This window comes from Parus major, chromosome 20 (assembly GCF_001522545.3).
Source record: "Parus major isolate Abel chromosome 20, Parus_major1.1, whole genome shotgun sequence".
NCBI classification, from domain to species: domain Eukaryota; kingdom Metazoa; phylum Chordata; class Aves; order Passeriformes; family Paridae; genus Parus; species Parus major.
Genome location: NC_031788.1, coordinates 12,227,566 through 12,242,072, shown reverse-complemented (window position 1 = coordinate 12,242,072; position 14,507 = coordinate 12,227,566). Strand labels below are relative to the sequence as shown.

At 45.6% G+C, this 14,507-nt stretch overlaps 1 protein-coding gene across 1 annotated transcript; it reads left to right on the top strand.

Moving 5' to 3' along the window:
- Positions 1-205: 205 nt before the first annotated feature.
- On the top strand, positions 206-7,627 carry TFAP2C (transcription factor AP-2 gamma). Its single transcript, XM_033519185.1, has 7 exons — positions 206-295; positions 1,095-1,583; positions 1,771-1,822; positions 3,216-3,438; positions 4,079-4,197; positions 5,453-5,594; positions 7,221-7,627. The coding sequence occupies exons 1-7, from the start codon at positions 206-208 to the stop codon at positions 7,504-7,506; spliced, it is 1,401 nt and encodes a 466-aa protein (XP_033375076.1). The 3' UTR covers positions 7,507-7,627.
- The last annotated feature ends 6,880 nt before the right edge of the window (positions 7,628-14,507 follow it).

Below are 14,507 nucleotides of genomic sequence, written 5' to 3'. Positions count from 1 at the left end.
GCCCAGCCCCGCCGGGAGCGCAGCTGTCCCTGCCCGAAGACCCCGCTTTGCATTTTTTTTTTCCTTTTCTTTTTCACTTTGGAAATGCGAATTTTTATTTTTATATTTTTATATTTTTGTATATATCTTTTTTTTTCTTTACCGAGTCTTTTTGAACTCTCGAATTACATGGGCCCCAGCTGGGAGAACCGAGCTTGCATCCCGCATGGAGCAGCGCTGTGCGGGACCGGGGGTCCCCGGAGCCGCGGGGCTGTCGGAGCGCAGCGCACCGGGCGGGATGCGGAGGGGCCGGCAGGTACCAGCCGGGCAGGGCGAGCCGTTCCTTCCCACGTTTTTCCTCCCCGGGAAGTGCTCCGCAGCGAGGTGCTGACGGGTTTTGATCTCTCCGAAGTCGCCTGTGTCCCCCCGTGTCCCCCCGACTGCGCTGGTCCCGCCTGCTCGGCTCCTACAGATTAGCTGCAGTCCCCGCTTCACGCTCCATTGGGACCCCATTCACCTCTTATTAACTAGCCCTGTTATTTTAATGACCGTGAAGCCAGAAGCTGCTAAATCCCTGGATCAGCTCGATGTAGACATTTCAGCTTTGAGCGCTGCGATTGGAAATCGGGGCAGAAGCGGCGCTGGCACGGCTGGAGGCGGCGGCCGGGCCCTCCCCGTCGGGCAGAGCCGGGAGCCCCGGCCCGGGAGCCCCTCGGGGTGGGGAGGATGAGAGTGCCGGGGGTCCCCCATCGCTCCGCAGCACCCCCGGCCCCGCCGTCCCCTTCCCAGCCGAGGCAGCGCGGCGGAAACGCGGCTGCGTCTCTGATTTGAATTTTTCTGATTTTAATGATTCTTCTGCTGATTTGCCCAAGCGGGAGAAGGGGTTGGTCCGGGGTAGTTGCGATGTGGAAAGCAGCGAGAACTGGTGTGTAACCTCTTCCCGGGAGCGGGGCTGATTTCTTCCGCAAAGTGCCTTAAAAACACCCAACTCCCCGGGCAGGAGCGGGGCGGCTCTCGCTCGCCTCTCCCCTTCCCGGCTGCCACCAAGTGCCACCACCCGCGGCCGCCGCGTCCCCCGACCCCTCTGACGTCCCCCCCGTTGTTCCCCACCCCTGTGTGCTTTCCAGGACCGGCACGATGGGAGCAGCAACGGGAACCCGCGGCTGCCGCACCTCTCCGCCGTCAGCCAGCACCTGTACAGCCCGGCCCCGCCGCTCTCGCACTCGGGAGCCTCCGACTTCCAGCCCCCCTACTTCCCCCCCCCGTACCAGCCGCTGCCTTACTCCCAGTCCAGCGACCCCTACTCGCACCTCGGGGACCCCTTCTCCATCAACCCCCTGCACCAGCCGCCGCCGCCGCCGCCCAGCCAGCAGCAGAGCGCTTGGCCGAACCGGCAGAGCCAGGAGCCGGCGGGGCTGGCCCCGCACGGCCGCCCCGGGCTGGTGCCGCACCTCTCGGCGCTGGAGAGCGGCTCTGCCGGCAGCCGCCGGGAGACTTTCCGGCGCTCCGAGCTGCTGCTGCCCCACGGGCACGGGCTGGACGCCTCGGCGCTGGCCGATAACCTGGGCCTGCACGACATGGCCCACCAGATGGAGGAGGTGCAGGTAAGGAGCGTCCGGACCCCTCCTCAGAGACCCCGTCCCCTTCTGCACATCCCATCCCAGTCCGTGCGGATAAACGCTCCCCTTCGCCCTTCAGGATGCGGGTGCGCGGGGAGGGGGTGGATTTCCCCGGCTTTTTCCTCTCTCGGCTCCTCCAGGTGCGAAACTTTCTCCCCCTTTCTCTTTCCAGAATGTGGAAGATCAACACTTACTAATGCATGACCAGACAGTCATTAGAAAAGGTCAGTAAGGTGGCACCGCAGTTTTACTTTCCCTTGTCAATAGTTAAAAGTTTCGTGACGCACCGGTGAAGTGACGCCCTATTATTTTTATAAAGACCGATCCTTTGGGATCGGGAGGGTGGAGGAGTTTTTATTCCACTCTCTGCCGCTGGAATTTTCTAATGATGTCCGAGTGAAGGTGGCGGCGGGGACAAAGTGCCCTGGGAACACGACTGTCCCCCCTTGTGTGCGCTTGTGTTACGGCTTTAATCGAAACCAGGACCTTGAACCGATTTTAATCTTTCCTGAAATACGTGTGTGTAAAGTGACACGGGGATTTTCTTTTGTTTGTTTGGGTTTTTTTTGTTGCTGTTAGCACTCGAAGACTTTTTTTTTTTTCCCCTTTTTTTTTTCAACTTCTTTACAAGACTTGAGAAAAGACTGAGTTCGCTGGCAGAAGACTGTTTGGTTTTATCTTAATCGAAATTGGTTTGTAGCTGAGGTTTTGAGGAAGGAGGAAGACGTATTGACTCAATTTACAGTAATTTAGGGTTTTTTCCTTGCTTTTGTTTTTAAACAAATTTGTGCTTTAAAAAAAAAAATCAGAAGTTTCCTCTGAAGACTTCAAACAAATACCTAACTGAGGAAAAGCAGAAGTGTGTGTCAGAGCGCTGATTGCTGCCTTTAGCTCATGGGAGAATAATTTCGCTGTCAGATGCACCACTGACAAATCTTCCCCCTCCGGGAGTGGGGCCGACCTCGGCTCTTTAACCCTTTCACCAGCAGCACTGGGTGAACTGGGCGGACTGGCGAGGGGATGGAAGAGCTGCATCTGTGCTTTGCTCCTTCCTTTGTTGTCCCTCCTCACCTAAAGGCTGAAGCTCTTAACGAGGAGCAGCTCCTTACTTTCGGTTCTCCCCTGCCTCCCTCTCTGTTGTGCTGCTGTCTGCTAGGAATTTCTTGGGATTAAATTCCAAAGGCGCTTTTTTAAACCTGTGTGTGCGAGGTGGAAGATGAAGCCCAGCAGGAGCTGGGAGGTTTCTCCTCGCCCTGGCTTGGGAAGTTTTGGCAGTAGCTGGAGGATGTTAATTTGGAGTCTTGAGTTTTTGTGAGCACGGCTTTGCTACCTCTGCCCCAGAGGTGTGGGCTTTGTGTGCCTTGAAAAGTGTTCTTGGTAGCGTTCTGCAGCTCTTTGCAACCCAGTGGTAAAATCCAGCTGGAATTTGTTTTGGGGAGTAGTTTTGGGGCCCTTTGGGTGCCTGTGCTGCAGATGGATGCTGGGGACGGGGCACGAGCCCTTAACACCAAACAAAAGCCTCTCTCCCGAGTTGTTTTATAGAAAGAAAGTAGCAAATGAGTTTTCTATTTATTTTTCCCGTGTATAAAATCCCTGCTTTCCCTCCTCCGCGTGCAGGTCCCATCTCCCTAACGAAAAACAGCGCTCTGAGCCTGCCCTGCCAAAAGGATGGATTAATTGGGGTGGTGATCAACCCCAACGAAGTGTTTTGCTCCGTGCCAGGGAGGCTCTCCCTGCTCAGCTCCACGTCCAAGTACAAAGTGACAGTGGCAGAGGTGCAGAGGCGGCTCTCGCCCCCGGAGTGTCTCAATGCCTCCCTGCTAGGAGGAGTCCTGCGAAGGTAGGATGGATGATTCCCTCCCTCCCCTCCGTATTTCCCTGGTGTTTGTGTTTCCCTGGCTTTGCTGTGTGTCAGCAGCCACATCGGCACAAGCACAGAGCCTTTCAGCCGGTTCCTGATTTTTCAGAAGCCCAACGACGCTGAATCCTAATAGGCTTTGGAAATAAAACTTCTTTGCACTTCTGCTGCCTCTGGAGAAGTGCTGTTAACAGCTCTGACAGCAATTCTCATTCTCTGTTTAGAGCTGGGGTTTTTGTCTCAAAACCAGCACGTGGAGCTGTCTCTGATTCCCAAGCCCCTGTGGAATTATTTTTTTATTAAATCTCACGCTCCTGATTAATCATTACAAGGACATTTGCTACATCCCTTTTTTGCATACACTTCATTTGGCTCCTGATCATTGTACAGCTGTTGGTTTCAGTGGTGCAGTTTGAAATATTTTGATTTTGACCTGCTGTGTTTCATCCTGGCTGGTTTGAAGTAGAGCATTTAAAAAGTAGGTCACTTGAAAAGAGCCTGTTTTTTATCTTCTCCCCACCCCAGTAGAACCCTATTGAATGTCAGTAACTGGAATTTCTCATCTTAAAAAGAAGTGTTCCCTGAAGATAAATAAGGACATTTTTTTCCTCTTTAATTGCAGAGCCAAATCTAAAAATGGTGGCAGATCATTAAGGGAAAAACTGGATAAAATTGGCTTGAATCTTCCTGCTGGCAGAAGGAAAGCTGCAAATGTGACACTATTGACATCTTTGGTGGAAGGTCAGTCCCGAGTGTGTCTTAAAAATAAACTTTCTCCCCTGGTGCACAGCTTTTATCTTCTAGGCAAAGCATGGAAAGGTTAGAAAGCCCCTGAAAGTAAAATGGGGTTTTTTTTGTCTGTTTTTAAGTGAGCACAGTGGGGACCTCGCAGCACCTTAAGGAAGGGCTGTGCTGCCTTTGAGGGGCTCTTCTGTCCCCTGTGAGCCACAAAGCCACTGCTCCTGTTTCTCCCCGGGGTTCTGGCAGGGAATTGCTCCGAGCCAGGAGGTGCCAGAGGCCCCTTTGTCCAGCCTGACTCCTTTTGGGTTTCACAAGGGATGGCAAAAAGGGGTGAAACTCCTCACATCAGTGCCTTTGGTTCCTTGTTGGGAAACTTTGGGACTCTGGGACAGCTGACTGCAGTCCTGCCCTACCTCAGCGGTGTCCTCAGGAGCTTTGCTAATAAACAAGCTTATAAAGTGAGATTTATAGCTTTTGACTTCCTGCAAGGAAACTGGAGCCCCTTTAATCTGTGCCATGCTCTGTGGACCCTCTGTCAGTGCAGCTGACCTGCAGGGTGTGTATATATGGACGTGTGTGGTTTATATTTGGTGTTCCTGTTTCAAGCAGCTCCTGGCAGTGGCACAGTTTAATAGGAATAGAAGCAGCAACTGAAATGAAAAGAGTGAAAAATGACCTAACAATACCTTCCTGCTGTTTATAATGCAGCAACTTGCATTTAAAAGCTTTCCTTGGGAAGTTTTGGAGAGCTGATGTGTGTTCACATGCACACAGGCACACTGCACACCAATCTCTTATTTTAAGTTTGATCAAATTGTTTTAATGAATTTAAAAAAAAAGCAACCTGGTTATACACCTTGCAATTTGGTTTTCTGTCTGAAAATTCCTGTGCAAGAATCTTTCAAAAGCATACTAGACTGAAAACTTTTATTATAACGTGGGATTTAGTTGGCAGATATTTTAAATATCAGTGGACAATTTGATCATGTCTGGATCATGTTCTTTGCTGTGCAGTTATTCTGGATAGAGACAGGAATTTTTCTTTCTAGTATAAAAGCAAGAGAATTCTTTTTTTGTAGCAGTCAACCCCATGATACAAACTTATAAAGAAACACTGATCCATCAATTAAAAAATGGTAATGAGTAGGTGTCCCTTCCCAAAACAGGAATACAGCATTTTTTCCGTAATATCCCTGATTTCCTGACAATAAATGATGCTGTACAATTTAACAAGCCCTCCCTTTCACCCACCCAGGTGAAGCTGTGCATCTTGCTCGTGACTTTGGCTACGTGTGTGAGACAGAGTTTCCTTCCAAAGCAGTGGCTGAATATTTAACCAGACCACACATGGGCCGCAACGAAATGGCAAACAGGAAGAACATGCTCCTTGCTGCAAAGTGAGTTTTCAGCTTGGATTTTATTTCTTCTCTCCTTTTTGAATGTGTTTTTGTCTGACTGTGACTGTCTGTGACTGGGGGATAGCTTGGTAGATTTTTGTGTGTAATTTTAATTAGGAAGATGAGGCAATTCTTTTTATTTGGTTTTGGTTTGAATTCAGCTATGGCAGCAGTTTTATTTCAGTCTGAAGCAATAAGAAGGGTAACAATCCTGTAGGTAACTAAAGCAGTTTGGACTGGTTCTGTTCAACTGCAGGGAAAACTTGAGGAAAAGTCCTACAGCAGGAGAGCCCTGAGGAAAAGGTGTTCCCAGGAGTGGCAGGGAATGTGAGCAGTGTCAGGGTTCTGGACAAGGGCAGCTCAGCCCCTGTGTCCTCCCAGCTTTCCCCTGGGACTCAGCGAGCCAGGAGCTGCTGGAGAGTCCCTTTTTCCCTATTATGGCTGAAGATTTTTATAGTTCACTGGAAGCAGCCTTTGGTAGGTGTGGAAAGTCCCTGTGCTTGAAGAAATCCCTGTTAGAAACCTCGGGGAAGGGGAAGGAAGGAGCTTTGTTCTGGCAGCTCTGCAGGCACCTTGTACCTGTGAATAAACCCCGGCCTGAGCAGGTTCCTGGGAGGAAATACCTGGGTTCACTTAAGCTTATCTAAAACTGGTGTTTGGAGAGCTCAACTTTCCCCTTTCCCCTGCTGAGTTCCCCTGCCAGGCTCAGGTTTAACAGAGATTCACATCATGATTTGTTCTGCTCTGAGATGTTTTCTGGTTTGGGGCTTTTGACAGCACCCTCCCTCTGCAGAGGGGCTGAGAAAAACCTGCTAAACTGCTGAGAAAGTTGCTCTGACTTTGTGCTCACCTCAGGCATCAAAAAACACACTCCTGGTGCTGAATCCATCCAGCCTTCCTTTAAAAGAGATCTTCTTTTACAAGAATACATCTCTTAAAAATTCAGAAATCTAGTCTCCCTTGCCTATAGTTTAAACATTATGCTAATTTTCCCGAGCACTCCTCCTGCCCTGAGTATTTTCATTATTGGCATTGTTACTGGCACTAATAAAAATCCTCTGGAAGACGTTTGTGATTGAGAAATTCTGATAAAGTGATGATTCTGTTAAGATTGCTCAGCTCCTGTGAAATCCCTTCAAGGGGACAGATTTCCAAGCAGCAAACAACATATGCTGGAGCATTATTAAGCACTCATGTTTTGCCAGGCATATGTGTTAGTGTTTGCAGGATCAGGGCCTCGGCCCCTCTACATATACATGGAATATACACAACTAAATTAAATCCCCTCTTCAGCTGCCCCAGCCTTTCTGCAGCTGGGAAAGTTCTCAGAGAAACCAGCACTGAATTCCCACCCCAAATCTGGAGCAAACGATGCAGAGCCAGGCAGGCACCAGATTATTTTGCAGAGTGTTTTTGTGATGGGGATGCAACAGAAGATTTGTCAGGAAGTCTAGAAATCCAGTCTTCCTTGCCTATAGTTTAAACACGAGGCTGATTTATTTTTTTTTAATTTTAGACACTGAATTTCTCATAGTTCCCGCACAAATACCAAATATTTGACGCAGATTTCTGGGTTATTTCAGTTTATCTGCATGGTGTAAAGCGTGAGCCCTTTGTGTGTTGCAGGCAGATCTGTAAGGAATTCACAGACCTCCTCACTCAGGACAGAACTCCTCTTGGAAACACAAGACCCAGCCCCATCTTGGACCCTGGCATCCAGGGCTGTTTGACTCATTTTAGCCTGATCACACATGGCTTTGGGAGCGCTGCCATCTGTGCTGCCATGACATCCGTCCAGAACTACCTAAATGAAGCGTTAAAAATTGCAGACAAATCCTACATGAACGCTGGAGACCAGAGCCCCGCAGAGACCAACAAAACCATTGACAAAATGGACAAGCACAGGAAGTGAAAGGAAAACCAGACTTTATCCTTCCTCCTACACACAGACTCAGATCTTCTTGCCAGGGGGAACATAGAGATTTGGGAGGTTTATTTTTCTTTTTTTTTTTTTTTTTTTTTTTTTTTTTTTTTTTTTTTAAAAGAAAAGAGGGGAAAAAGGGGAGTTAAAAAAAAATAATCCATGATCTTCACTCCTGCTGGATCCGTGAGACAAGTCTTGCTAAAAGCTGCAGTATCCCTGTTGTGTGGAAACAATTCCCTGAAGATAAGTACCTGGGACAAGTGTATTGAATCCTTTGCTGTAAAAGTGGTGCTATAAAGGGGGGGTTGATGGAATTATACAGAGAAATTTATTTAGATTCCTTTTTTTCCACATCTCAGTATCTCGTGGCTGAGCAGCTTCACGTGTAGTTTTCCAGAGACAGATTTTAGACAGAAGCCTGTTTTGCTCTCTGATACAATTTCAGGGGTTCATTCTCTCAAAACGCAACAGTAACAATAAAGCAGTATTAAACAATGGTGTAGAGATTTATGTACATTAAAATTTTTTTATAAACACCTGAAAATAGTAAGATTATTCTGTGGGGTTATTTTTTTTTTGGTTAAGAATTTTTTTGGTGGTTAAGGTTTTTTTTATTTGTGTTTTTTTTCCTTTATTTTCAGATTAACATAGAAGAGTACTAAAATCCTACTAGATTTAAGATGGCATTTGACATGCTTATTTTTTACAGAAATATTCAGGCTTTTAAAAGCTGCAGCAATGTTGGCTGCAGTTTATATTATCTTGGTATTTTTTTAACAAGGACTAGTTCAAAATGAAAATACTTTTAGAAAATTCACTTTCTGTGTCTAAGGATATTGCAGCTTTATTCACATATTTATATTGTCTTGTTTTTAAATTTGGGGGGGAAACTTGAAAGAATAGGCACATAACTTTTTTTTTTTAACTTTTTTTTTTTTTTTGCCTATAAAGGCCAAAAAAATACTTCCAGGGAGGCTTTATGTGTATTAAGGGAAGCAGTGTGTTGAATGTAAATATTTATTTATGTGTAATTTAATCGGATTTGTAAATAATGGTGAACTTTTTAATACTTTTTTTTATAAATGGGTTTCAAATTTTAATTTTGGTAAGTATTTCAAAGGTAATGGGTAAGCTAAACATATCTTTAGGTTTATGCACAGGTATGTTATACAGGGTATTTAAGACTTTTTTTTTTTTTTTTTAAATCTCAATTCTTGCCACTGAAGAATAGATTTAATCTGAGGTGTTTGTTCACAAAGCAATAATTTTGTGCATCATTCACCTGGTAACTGAGTAGACATGCAAAAAAAAAAACCAACAAAAACGAGTGTGTGAGTTAGTGTGTATGTGAATAATGGAGGTTATATGGAATAATTCACATATTTGTAAATGTTCCCACTATAATTCTGATGTATATGATAACCATATAATAAAAGTATTCTGGCTAGAAGCATGGAATGTTTTGTTAAGTGAGAGCAGCTCTGTTTTCTTTCTGTGCTCGGGGAGTGTGGGGCGAGTAGCACTAGAGGACATTATGTATTGAGTCATAATTGCAGCACTTTGTTCGGATTAACAGAACAGAAAGATGAAGCTGTTTGCCAGTAAAACTAATGGTTTCAATTAAACACGTTATGTATCTCCAAGAATCTTTTCTTTTTTTCCCCTTCCTAAGATGTCATGATCTTGCCTTCTGCCTGCTTAAATAGGCAGCTCAAGCACAAACTCCGCGAGGCTGCCTCTCAATAAAAACCAATCAAATAAAAACCAATCCCACCAGCTCTGGCTCCTGGATCTGCCTGTGTTGCAATAATCTGTCTCCAAATATTCACAAAAACCTGGCTGTGCAATTTGAGAGGTCTCCCATTCATTTTACTGATTTGAGGAAGTTTTTTATATTTCACAGAAAGTCCTCCAAGCGTTTTGTGCCGCAGGTGTGAGGCAGGAGCTGGAATTTTGGGTGTCTCAGATGGAAAATAACCAAACAAACTTTCCTGAAGAGAAACTGGGCCTTTTTTTATTATTTATTTTTTCTTTCCCCCAGTGCTTTCTGAAAAAGGAACCCAAATCTGGGCTTTAGGGCATCCTTGGCCCTGCAAGACCTGATCAGTCCTTGAGGAAGGTGGCACTGGGCTGTCAAGTGACAATTCCGTTCACATCCCCACACAGTTTCTTCCAGAGATACGTAAAAGAGGCAAAATTTCTGAGCATAAATCATTATAAATCATTTTTATGTTCTCATTTTCCCTTTAAAGGATAAAGGAAACCCTCTGGAGATGTGCAGGGAGAAGAAAGGAAAGGGAAGCACAAAGAAATGAGTGCCTGTCAGTGGTGAACTGGGAGAAAAAGCTGGTTTTGAGTTGCAATCCAGTCCCCTTCTCTCCTAAAGAGGTGTGAAATTCCAGCCTTTGCATTTGTTAGACTCATTGTAGCATTTCAGAAATGAGCATTTTGGACCATCTGTAGGCACAGGCACAGCCAGGACACATGATGACTAACAGAACTTCTAAAAAACACAAACAAGCTGCCCTTCTGAAGGGTATTTTTATGGATTTTATATATTTACACACAGAAATCCTCTGGGTACGGTGAGAGCTTGTTTAGAGAATGCAATGCTACAGTTCTGTTCCTTTTTTTCCTCTTCCTGCTGCTGGGCTGCTTATCCAGCATATATAGGAAGATATTTGAGCTACCAGACAATGGAATCTTGTGTTGTTTTTTTTTTTTTCCTTTTTTTTATTATTAATGCACAAAACCAGGCAGTGAAATAATTGCCCCTTGGGATAGGAAATAAGGATGTTTCCATTTATTCCTGCGTGCATTCAAGCAAAGCCAGTCAATTGTCTAATGTACTGACTCGGGTTCTATTCATATGTGTGGAACATTAGAAATGTGCAGTTTCCATTATCTTAGAGCTTTTCTTTACTGTCTATTTGAGCTGGGATCTTCTTTTGAAGCTCAACCACCTTCTAAGCTGTGCCAGCACTGTGAAACAACAGCAGTGTCTGCTGCTCCATCCCTGAAAAGTTCAACTCGTCTCACCCAAAGTTATTAATCGTAAGGAATGTGTTAATTCTTGGGGAATCTGAAAAGCTGAGTGATCTGAGCACTCAAGAAGCCATGTGCTTCTTCCTGATCCTCAAAATACCATGTTTTTTACTGTTTTCACACTGATTATCCCTGAGCTGGCTAAAAGATAAAGAAGTTCTAATGTAAGGGAAATGGATGGTCCAAATCACCCTGTCCAATCTTTTCCTTTGCACATCTCCCATCAAAAGAAGAAATTTGGTCACAGTGGGAAGGAAAAAGGCTTTAAACTATTGGGGTTTTAAAAGTAAAAATTATTAAAGCGCTGCCCTCCTACAAAAATAACCATAAAAGAGTTGAGTTCATGTTACTCAGTAAAAAATCCACTTGTGGAAAAAGAAAATATTTGAAACATCTCTTGTCTGGTTGGCAGCAGCAGTTGGGCTCTTCCCAGGTGGATCCATGGCAGGCAGGGAGCTGATTCCTTCCCCATCACTGAGAGAGGCCTAATTACCACACAGCATTAATTGCAAACCCCAGGGCTACTCAAGAGTCCACCTATGAAACTGTGACTTCATGGCATTGCTGCTTTCAGTTTAAAAAGAATTTTATTTTTCCTGGTGTTTGCAGCTTCAGAGAAATAATGACGCAAAGCTAGTCAAATATTAAATAAAAATAGAACTTTTGTCTTAAATTTAGTAACTGATTTCAGTTCACTTTATTTTTGACTCTGTTTTAATTTGCCCTCCACTTATTTCACTGTTGTTTATTGTTTCTGCCTGACTCTTGGCTGCAGCCCTGCTGCCTGTTCCTTCAGAATTTTGCAATATGAGTAAACCCAGAAATGCATCTTGAAATGTGTCTGCCTTGCTGTGGGAGCTGGCTGTGCTTTGTTGCAGCCCTTTTTCCTCTCTTTTGTCCTGCATGCAGTGTTTATGGAGATCCTTGCAGATATTTTGGCCTAACTGTGGTGTGGAGTCTCCCTCCTGACAGGGGTTTGGGCTTCCCTTGGGAACTTTGGTTTTATTAAGAGAAAAAGGGGTGCTGCTCACACTTTGTCCCCAAACTGTTACTTCACCAAGAGAACACGAGGTCAGGACAAAGCTGCTTCCCTGCCCCTCAGAGAACTCTCTGAATTCTGTGTTTATTGATAAAGCAGGTTTTGTGTGGGGGATCTGGAGCTTTGTCAAACCCTACAGGGATGGTGACTCTGGTGCCATTCCTGTGCCCCATGCCCCACGATCCATGGAACTCCATGGGTGACCCTCTGCCCAAATCCCTCAGAGGCTCCCCACTGCTCAGGAGATCATCCTTAGATTCTGTTCTGTGTCGTTTGCTGCCTTCTCCCTCTTCTATTTTCACTTTCACAGGGTTATAGAAATAAGTTTATTCCCAGTTTCAGATGCCACTTTGCATTCATTGGATGTTCCTGTCTGTCTCACAGGGATGTTCCAGCTGGTTTCCATGTACCATTGTTGTGTAAGGGCTGCCCACAAATATTCCCTTTTTCCTCTCTTTTAGCTAAACAGCCCTTTTTAACTGGTTCTTGTGAAGGCCTTTCTCACTGCTATGCCAGGACACATTCCCTAAATATTCATATGGAATATTTCTTACCCATAATTTAAAATTAAAAGCTTGTAGTAATACAGACACTTGCTCTGTGCCACAAAACTCAAATACTTGTTTGTAAGTGCAGAAGAAATCCAGAGATTGACAATGAACCAAGTAACAGAAGAGATCTTTCAGGTGAGCATAGAGTTTATATTTTCAGCATAAAACCAAAGGGGAAGTGGCAGTTTCAACCAAGGGTTGAAAGACGATGTTCTTCAGCTGATTGCTGCAATAAAACAATTATTTGTGATTAATTGAAATAGTTCTTCAGTGACAGAAAGTGGTTGAAAATTCTGCCAGCTCCCTTGCTAAAGAGAGAGAAGGGAAAATATTTGATTTCAGCTCTCTGGCAAGATAATTCCTGTCTGGAAGCAGAAACCACTTCTGCCAGCTCTTCATCCTGCCCTTCTCTCTTTGCATCACATCAGCTCCATGGAGAAAGGAAAAAAACAACCCCAAACTCCACGAAACAACTCCACTCCAGGAATAACTGCAGATGTGGGGTCTGCTGGAGAACTGAGAGCACAAACCTGGCAGCTGGACTGTGAGCTGGAGCAGCTGGGATGGAGGCACACACATTCTGGGCTGTGCTGGAGAAACAGTAATTAACCTCCAGCAGAGGGGTAGGGCACCTACCTGGGACCAGTAATTTTCTCCAGCTCTTGCAGCAAAATTTGAGCTGAGCTCATTTGTCAAGCTTTGAATCTTTAAATCCATAACCCTAATTAATTAAGAATCTCTAATTACCCAAAAATAGTGCTCTGTATTTAGGGTTTAGGTGTGGTGAAATGCAGAGAAAACACGAGAGAAGCTGGAGGATGCTCAGGGCAGGAGATGCCAGGGAAACGTGTGTTTTCGGAGGTGCAGGGGAAGCCAAATGTCAAAGTGTCAGAGACCTCTGGGGCAGGTCCTAAAGTGCCAGGAGCCACTGCCCAGTGCTTGGATATGGATCCTTGTGCTCCTAAAACACCAGTGACCACCAAACTTGTCAGCAGAGATTCCGATATCGGAGACCCAAAGCCAAGTAACCCTTGGCAGTTAAACAAAATAAAAAAGTGCTCTTTTCTAAACCAGAAACTCCTGGAATGAAGCTCAGGTTCTTTACAACCTTAACAAGAAACTGAAAACATCAGGTGCAGATGGGTTCTGGCCCTGCCTTCTCCAGAGGAAAAAACCCATTCACAGTTGAAGGTCTTACTAAGTTAAAAATGTATAGCTTTTAACTGGTCTGTAAGCAGATGTGACTCAGACAAAGGTGGAATGTGGACAGAGGCATCACTCGCAGCTAAAGTTTGGCCTTTCTGCAGAGGATGCTGTATTCCAGCCCTCACAAGTTCCTAGAAGCACAGGTATGGGCATTTGGGAATCGCTCTGGGAGGTCACTTGAGGGGGGATCAGCTGGATTTGGGGCCGATTTTGGGTTCAGCAGAGCAGCAGATGGAAGCTTCTTCCTGAGGATTTATCAGCACCATCCCTCAGCAAAGGTAAGGTCTGATAACAGAGAGGAGCCGGGACACATCTGCATGTGTATGAGGTCGTTGTGAGGACGTTAAAGGAGAAAAACTATGCATGTTTCTGGGTGAGTGACAGGGTGAACCTTCGGAGCCTCAAGCACCGTTCCAATAACGGGGAATCTTTGTGTTCCATGGCAAACAAACGCCTGTACTTAGTGGCTTTGTCTGAAGATAGAAGTTGATAAGATGCTGTGAGGCTCCTGTTATCTTTCCTGCAGAGAGAGTTTCCAGGGATTCACTCCGGAAAAACTGCTGGACTGGGGGATTCAGAGTGATTTTTGTTGACGTTTGAAGTGAAAATTAGTTTCTGGTGATTTTCTTCACCACTTATGGGATTGTGCTGTTAAAAAACATGAGTGTGGCTAAAATGAATCCTTTTTTTTTCGTATTTTCCGGCAAGGTAGGGTAGGGAGTGGCATCAGAGACGCAAAAATGAGAATGAGTCTTTGGGTGAGAACTAGAAAAGTGTTGAATGGATTACGGGGATCTTTTGTATTCATTCAGATAAGTCATCATAAAAAAGAAAACAACGTGATGAGCTGTTTGGTGTCACACAGCGCTGTTTGTGGGTCAGGACGAGGGAAATGTTCTCCTTTTCTTGAAAAACTCGAGGTTTCCACTTTGGCAGCGCTGGGTGTGCGGGATGCGGGGTGTGCGGGATGCGGGGTGTGCGGGATGTGGGGTGTGCGGGATGCGGGGTGTGCGGGATGTGGGGTGTGCGGGATGTGGGGTGTGCGGGTTGTGGGGTGTGCGGGGATGCTGCGGAGGCCCCGAGAGCGGGGTCCCCGCTCTCCCCATCCCCGGTCCCCGCTCTCCCCATCCCCGGTTCCCGCTGTCCCC

Excerpts from the sequence above, each read along its gene's own strand:
- TFAP2C (XM_033519185.1), top strand. The coding sequence starts at position 206 with ATGGAGCAGCGCTGTGCGGGACCGGGGGTCCCCGGAGCCGCGGGGCTG. Across the intron at positions 1,584-1,770 it reads ACCAGATGGAGGAGGTGCAG|AATGTGGAAGATCAACACTT; the intron begins GTAAGGAGCGTC and ends TTCTCTTTCCAG. Across the intron at positions 3,439-4,078 it reads CTAGGAGGAGTCCTGCGAAG|AGCCAAATCTAAAAATGGTG; the intron begins GTAGGATGGATG and ends CTTTAATTGCAG.